General features: G+C 40.5%; 1 protein-coding gene across 4 annotated transcripts in view; it reads right to left on the bottom strand.

The window, feature by feature from the left end:
• Acad8 (acyl-CoA dehydrogenase family member 8) overlaps positions 1 to 8,355 on the bottom strand; it is a 23,552-nt gene that overhangs the window by 7,919 nt on the left and 7,278 nt on the right. For all 4 annotated transcript variants that reach the window (XM_008854188.3, XM_008854189.3, XM_029556693.1 and 1 more), the window contains exons 2-6: positions 3,449 to 3,549; positions 2,883 to 3,052; positions 2,225 to 2,334; positions 1,521 to 1,597; positions 1,048 to 1,185 (exon numbers count right to left, since the gene is read on the bottom strand). In XM_008854188.3, the coding sequence (XP_008852410.1) occupies positions 1,048 to 1,185; positions 1,521 to 1,597; positions 2,225 to 2,334; positions 2,883 to 3,052; positions 3,449 to 3,549 (596 nt within the window). The remainder of the gene's footprint in view (positions 1 to 1,047; positions 1,186 to 1,520; positions 1,598 to 2,224; positions 2,335 to 2,882; positions 3,053 to 3,448; positions 3,550 to 8,355) is intronic.

The raw sequence follows: 8,355 nt of genomic DNA, 5'->3' as shown, positions 1-8,355 counted from the left end.
ATGCCCATGGAGGACAGAAGAGGCTGTCAGATCTCCTGGAACTTGAGTTATGGACAGTTGTTAGTTGCCATGTGGGTGCTGGGATTCAAATCCAGGTCTTCTGCAAGAACAGCCAGTGTTCTTAACCACTGAGCCATCTCTCCAGCCCCTGTCTATCTTTTAAAATATCTATGGAAACACTGTCCTTGGATTCCTGAATAACCTACAACCCCTCCCTGTCAACAAACTTTATTTTATTTTTATTTAAAGAAGTAAAGTGTCCCATATGCTTTTCACTCTCCGGTCAACATCATGAACCATCTGTATTTCTGGGATAATATGGTATGATAAAAACTGGGAAGAAATACAGGGCAGGGGCTGGGGAGATGTCTCAGTCAGTAAAGTGCCTGCCATGAGTGTCTGAGGACTTGGGTTGAATACCCAGCATCCACATAAGAAGTCAAGTACAGCTGGGGAGGTGGAGATAGGAAAATTGCTGGGGCTTGTGGGCCAGCTACCCAACAGATAAGCTCCAGGTTCAGTAAGAGACCGTCTCAAAAAATCAGGTAGAGGGGCTGGAGAGATGGCTGAGTGGTTAGGAGCACTGGTTTGGGTTCAGTTCTCAACACCTACATGGTGACTAATAACTATCCATAACTCCAGTTCCAGAGGATCCAACATCCTCTTCTGGTCTCCATGGACACTGCACACATGGGTACACTTACATGCAGGTAAAACACTCATACACATAAATTAAAAATAAATTGACTTTAAAAAAACTTTTAAAAATCAAAGAGCAAAGAAAATACCCTACATCAGCCTCTAGCCTTTATACACATGAATACACACACACAGTGGTTAAAAAAGAGAAATACAGGGCAAAATTGAATAGAGGAAAAGAGAATTTAAATGATAAATAGCTTACAAAACTAATTATCCCTTCTGCAACAATGCTTTCTTTTATGCTATGTATCCCTATGTGAACTTATTTCATAATTCAGGGCAGGGGTTGGTCTAACAGGTGTCAGAGACTTATAATGAGATGGTTAAAGGCCAATATTCACTCACCTTCTTCTCCTTCTTGCCAAAGCTAAGGCCAGGGGTTCCTTTTTCAACAACTATACACGAGAGGCCTTTGGGGCCAGATCCTCCAGTTCGGCACATGACCACATAGATATCTGACTCACCACCTCCACTAATGAAGGCCTATGGGTGGAAAGGGGGTACATGAGGATTGGATACATAAGTTAGCATGACATCTGAGAAAACAACAACAGAACAAAGGTAGAGACCAAGAAGGGGTAAAAGGTAAATGGCTCTAGCAGTGACTGGAGGATCAAGGATTTAGTTGATAAGAATAGGAAAGAGACAAAAATTAGTGCAACTATGTAGAATCCGATCCTAAGAATTAAACGATGGGATTCTCTTCCCAACATGCAAACTCCCATATGGAAATGTTAACTCAGACTCAAGAAACCAAGAGATGCCAGGAAAAATGTGGGAAATTGCTTCCAAATTGCTCTAGGAATACATGCTTGTACCTTGGAGCCATTGAGGATGTATTGATCTCCTTGTCGTTTAGCTGAGGTCAAAATAGATGCAGCGTCACTCCCACTTTCTGAGTGAGGGATCAAAGGGAGCAGAGAAGGAAGGAAATCAGTGAAGTCAAGGGAGTCCAGCACAATTCCATGTCCTAAGAAATCTTCCTGAGAGTTCAGCATGCACTACTATAAAATCCACATGGCCAGAAGCTGAAAAGATGGCTCAGTGGTTAAGAGCACTGACTGCACTTGTGAGGACCCAGGTTAAATTCCCAGCACCCACATGGTGGCTAACAACTGTCTATAACTCCAGTTCCAGGGGATCTGATGCCTTCTTCTAACCTTCACGGGCATTGTATGACATGGGTGCACTTACGCACATGCAGACAATACACTCATACACATAAAAATAAATAAAAATTCACATGGCCAAAGGAATTCTTTGTACTTGGTGAAAACTGCTTGTATCAAGCAGTCCACTGTCTCTCTCCTAATGCACCAGGTAACAGTGGTGTACAGCTGAGGAACTCTGACCTGAAGGCCTGTGGAACCTGTAATACCAGGCCATAGGACTCTTATCACTCCACAACCTAACTGTGTAGTAAACAGTGATTATGTGTGCCAATGGGTGAGGAATGCTCACTGACTACACACACTCTACTTCCCTCCCTGCTAGGTCTCACCTGTGCGAAGGGAAAACGCACCTGGTTCAGTGAGGCAGTAGGAGGCAAACTTCTCCATGGTACAGAGCTGAGGGCAAAATTTGTGCCTCTGTTCCTCATTTCCAAAGTTATCAATCATCCAGGCACACATGCTGTTTGGTATACCCAGAAAAGGAATTGACAGAAATAAAGACAGAAAATTAGGGCATGGGAGTGGGAAAAAGGTAACAAAAGAGTGAAAGCAGAAGAGAAAGTGGGAAGGGAAAAGAAACAAATGAAAAGATTCAACTTGAAAGCGAGAGAGAAACTTAAAGCATGTTTCTGAAATGGGTACTACCAGAGGCCTAGGTATCTCTCAGCTGGATGCTCCTGCTGCTCCTAATCAGATTAAATGAGCCCCCAAAACAGGGATAAATGTACTTCCTGTTACTTTCTCAAATTACTGGAGGCTTCATTTGTAGACTGAGAAAAACTGGAGAAATCCACTGGTATCAGCACTTCTATTTGGGAGATGGCTGGCAGAGATGATTCTCTGAGCAATGTACAAGACAAGAGAATCAAGTACAGCAGGCACCAGCAGACCTACTGTGTATTAACAGTTTAGTTTCTTAAGAACAATTCATCTTTTTCTCATAAATCCGGTTTCCCCTTCAGCCCATGTGCTTAGCCCTTCACTGTCCTTTAGGGTGTGCATGCTCACTTGTGGATGCTTATGTAGGCAGTGGTGCTGGTGCAGCCTGTAGCCAAGGCTTCAAAGACGACAGAGCTATCAAGTCGAGACAGTCCAGACCCACCAACATCTGTTCGGACGTAGACCCCCCCAAAGCCCAGTTGTGCTGCCTTCCGCATCACTTCCACAGGGAACAGTTCCTACATAAACAAAGAGAGAGCAGGGTCATCAGAGATTGGTTTCCAGACTGACTTTACTTTAGAAGTTAGGATGGTTGCATTTGGGAGTGTAGGAATTCTCTTAACCTCAAATACCTTTGTCATCTTATAGTGACATCAGTTAATGTGTTCTCTAAGAATGTGCTATAGAATTGCCTTAATTTTAGGAATGTCTATATCTTTGTTCAATTAGGAAAAAAAAAAACCTGGTATCTATAGGACATCTGGGACAACTTCTATGAAAGGAATCAGCCATCATCTGTCTTCTTACTTGCAGTAAAAGTTGACGAGTGACACTAAGTAATTAGGACTGTAGAGGGAAAGGAAGAGCTGCTGGAAGAGGTATTGTTTGGACAGCTAGACACAGAAGACGCCTACCTTCTGGTCCCACTCTGCCATATGTGGAGCCATTTCCTGAGCAGCAAAGTCAAAGGCCACTTTCTGAAATCGTTTCTGTTCTTCATTTAGCCCCATAGAAGCTGTGGACAGGAGCAGATATAATCAATCATTCTATGAGAGAGATGAGAGAACTGCACCAACAAGGAAGGAGTGCCTCAAGCTGAGAAAGGGCCTACGATAGCATTCTCAGACATAGCAGCCTTCACCAGCAAGAGAACAGAGCCACCTGTACGTGCTTCGTTTGCGGGCTTTTTTGGTTTGTGCTTTTTGAGACAGGGTCTCACTCTGTAGCAAACGCTGGCCTTGAACTCATGATTCTCTTGCTTCTGCCTCCTCAGTGCTGGGATCATTATTAGTTTCTCAGATTAAGAAGGAACAGTTTTACCTACATTAACCTAGGATAATCACAGCAGCTTCCCAATCATCTCTTACCTTAGTCACTTAGTGAGACACAGTTGCAGCCCTAAATAGGGAGAGCAGTGAAAGCAATGGGGGAGAACTGGAATGCCAACAGGATCAGTGAGAAAAACAAGACAGATAAAAGTACTCAAACACATAACCATTCTTTTAAAAAAAGTATTAAATTTTATTTATTTTCTGTGTATGTATATGTATGGGCATGCATGTGGAGATCAGAGGACAATCAATGAGAGTGCGTTCTCTACTTTCACCATATAGGTTCTGGGGACTCGAACTCAGGACATCAGGCTTGATGGCAAGTGCCTTTACCCACTGAGCCATCTCACTGGCCCATTCTTATTCCTTTTATTCCAAGTGGATCAACTGATATCAACTACCTACTACAAAAATCTTTATCTCTTCTTACTCATGAATCCATATTTAAACAAACAAACAAAGGACTAGGAATATTATTCAATGTTTAAATTCAGTACCACAAAACAAAAACATAAACCAGAAAATCAAAATCATAGTAACCCTCAAACTATATGTTTTCTGATGGGTTGTCCTGGCTTTTCTATTAGTTACTTGGAAAATTCCTATCCGTGCATATCTAGCAGCAGCTGCCTGTCTCCATCAACATGTTCATTTTAAACATCAGTTGAGAAATCATAATCTGTATTCTTCGGCCTATTTTCCAACTAAAGAAATGATGGAAAAATATGGCCATATGTTTGGTATGACTTTTTATTTTATTTAATAACCACATGATTAGAAGAAGCATTTCATTACTGCTTTAACATTCAATAACAATTTACAGAGCAAGGATATATCTCTTTCAAAAGTGGCTATAAATTTTTAGATTCACAGCTGAATTAATACAGTTATACAATATTGAACTCAGTATAAACCCTGTAAGACATAAAATTGAACGAGTTATTACCCTTTAAAGAAGATCTCCACTTCATTTTTAAAAAGGCTGTCTGCTACATTTTTAAGGCTACTAACACTTAGATGTTTGTACATATGTCTTTAATCTCTATGTATCTGATTATTACTAGTCACAGTCAGTTACACACACTCGGATCCTTGGCACCTGGATTTCAGTGGTAATGTTTATCATTCTTCTAATTAATATGAAGTAAATTTTTATGCTTCCTCCTCAAATATGTATTTTTGTTGACTTTTGTGTGTGTGTATATCATACAGAACATCCCACATAATCTTATTCATCTATATACCCACTTCCCAAATGGCACCCTCCCATAGCCTCCCCCCCGCCACACTGTAGCCCATATACTCTGTCATCCCTGTTACTGTCCACTATGTTGTCAGCACCCCCAGCCATTCCCCAGTGCCTCTCCATTTGCTGAATCTAGTCAGCCTATCTAAGATCCTTGTTTTAGGAAGATCAGCTGTTCCTCATCTACCAGCAATCAGTTGTCATTATTCCTTTAGATGATTGGGGGTCTGCTGTTCATTTTCCCAGTTTTATGCTGGGTTACTATCTGAGAGTCTTTTGGGCCACCCTGGCCAATAACTCGAAGGTATTGCCTGTCTGGCATTGTTTCTTGTTATGTAGCCTTTCGCTATATATATGGACTCTTTATATTGACCCCATTAATCCTTGGTTATACTTTCCTTTTGGGTGTTTAAGGCCATACAGTTGGCCCAGATAAACCAATTTAGTTTTACTCTTAAGGTTGTTTGAGGATCTGTTCCTCAGGGGTCACATGGGCTTGGAAGGAGCTGGGCTCCTTTCTTTTACCAGTTCTGTCCATGTGAAGATAAGTCAAAGGTCCTGTTCGACCATAGCTGGCTTTGCATGGAAGCATGGAGGAAGTGATTCCTCTGTGTTGACCCTCCTCTTTGTAGACTGGGCGCTGGTTCAGGTCCATCTGGTGGGGTCTCCACAGCCTCCTTGATCAAGAGGACAGGTGACTCACCACAGTTACAGGACATTTTCAGAGATGCTCATAGTACCCTGGAACTTAGTCGAGCTAGGAGGGAAAGGAGCAAAAACAGTCCTTTATGTCCCTCTGTCCAAATTAGTATAGGCCTCATAGTATGGCTGCTAAACATCCAAGGTTAGTTCTACCAGTCTGGTACTTTTAATTACCATGTGCCATGTTGATAGAGCTTGGATAAAGACCAGACATTCTCAGATAAACCTTGCCTAGACATATATTACATGCTTTGATCTGGTTGTATGTATAATTTGTCAGTAGGTTGTTGGACTAATATGGTTCTGTCTGGTTTTTTAAGACTAGCTAGGCATTATTTATCTCTCGCATTGTCTAACCCTTCCACCATGGTTTTCCCATTTAAGGTGCCCTCGTTTTTCCCATTTTCCCCTTAATAATACCCTTCTCCTATGGTCCTACCTCTCTTGAGCTCCTTCTTTCCCTTTATCCCCTAGTTTCCTTATATAACCTTCCCTCCCCCTTCCCCTTAAAAAATAACTGCATTTTTATCCATATCTCTCTTATTAACACCTATTTTCTACCGTTCTTCTTTTTCAGATTCTTTCTTTCCTTTACCTCCCTGTTTCCTTTCCATTATCCTGGCTCCTCTAGTTATGTCTGGATACATACTTACTTATCAGGGTCTGGTTCCAGGACCCACATATGAGGGAGAACATATGTCGATTTTTTTTCTGAGCCTGTGTTACTTCACTTAGTATAACTTTCTAGTTCCATATGTTTACCTGCAAATTTCATGATTTCATCTTTCTTTACTGATGAGTAAAACTCCATTGTATAAATGAACCACATTTTCTTTATCCACTAGTCAGGCGAGGGACACTTAGGTTGCTTTTATCTCTTAGCTACTGTGGAAAGAACAGCAACAAATATGGATGTACAAGTGTCTCTGCTATAGGATGAGTTCTTTGGGTATACCAAGGAGTGGTATAACTGGGTCAAATGATAGGTTCATTTGTAGTTTTAGAGTTCTCCATACTGCTTTCCATAGGGTTTGAACAAGTTTGGAGTCCCACCAGCAGTGGATGAGCGTTGCCCTTTTCCACATCCTCTCTAACATTTGGTATCATTTGTTCTCTTGATCTTAGCCAGTCTGATGGGGTAAGATGAAATCTTAAAATGGTTTTAATTTGCATTTCCCTAATTACTAGTGATGTTGAACACCTTTTAATATGCTTCTTAGCCATCTTTATTTCTTCTTTTGAGAATGCTCTGTTCAGTTCCTTAGCCCATCTTTTAATTGGGTTATTTCTTTTCTTGATTGTTTTTTGAGTCTGTTATATATTCTGGATGTTAAACCTCTGTCAGATGTGTCAAGATTTTCTGTGTCACTGGTGAAGATTTTCTCCCATTCTGTGGGTTTTCTGTTCTCTTCCCTGGTTGCCTCCTTTGATGTACAGAAGCTTTTTAGTTTAATGAGGTCCCATTTGTTGATTCTTGACCTTGTTTCCTGGGAAGTTGATGTCCAGTTTAGAAAATCCTTTCCTACACCTGTAACTTGTAGGTTATTGCCAATGTTTTCTTCTAACAGTTTCAGAGTTTCAGGCTTCACATTGAGATTTTCGATCCATTTGGAGCCGACTTTTGTGAAAGGTGAAAGACAGGATTTAGTTTCATTCTTCTACAGGTGGACATCCAGTTTTGCCAGCACCATTTGCTGAATATGCTGGCTTTCCTTCAGTGAATGTTCTTGGCCCCTTTGTCAGATATCAGGGTGCTGAAATTGCATGTACTCACATTTGGGTCTTCAATTTTTGTCCATTGATCTATAGGTTTATTTTTGTGCCAGTACCATGTTGTTTTTATGACTATAGCTCTGTAATAAAGTTTAATATCTGGTATAGTAATCCCCCCAGCATTGCTCTTAGTGCTCAGGATTGCTTTGGCTATCCGAGGTCTTTTGTGCATCATTATGAATCTTAGGATGGTTTTTTCCAATTCTGTGAAAAATGTCATGGGGGATTTTGATTGGCATTGCATTGAATCTATAAATGGCTTTTGGTAGGATGGTTATTTTGACAATATTAATTCTTCCAATCTATGAGCATGGGAGGGCCTTGCATCTTCTGATGTCTTCCTCAATCTCTATAAGGATTTAAAATTTTCATTGTAGAGGTCTGTAATGTCTTTAGTCAGGTTTATTCTGAGATATTTTATTTATTTTTGTAGCTATTGTGAAGGGGAGTCTTTCCATGTACTCTTTCTCTGATTGCTTGTTATTGGTATATAGAAAGGCTAGAGACTTCTGTAGATTAATTATGTAACCTGCCACTTTCCCGAACCTGTTAATAATTTCTAGGAGTTTTCTGATGGAATTTTTAGTGTCTCTTCTATATAATATAATATCATCTGCAAAAAGGGATAATTTAATGTCTCCTTACCCAATTATTACTCCTTTAATTTCCTGCTCTTGTCTTATTGCTCTTGCAAGAGTTTAAAACATTATGTTAAAGAGAAGTGGAGATAGTGAACAGCCTTGTCTGATTCCTGATTTCAATGGGAATA

Source organism: Nannospalax galili, unplaced genomic scaffold (assembly GCF_000622305.1).
Source record: "Nannospalax galili isolate Female #2095 unplaced genomic scaffold, S.galili_v1.0 scaffold66, whole genome shotgun sequence".
Taxonomy (NCBI): domain Eukaryota; kingdom Metazoa; phylum Chordata; class Mammalia; order Rodentia; family Spalacidae; genus Nannospalax; species Nannospalax galili.
This window is presented reverse-complemented; position numbering and strand designations above follow the sequence as displayed.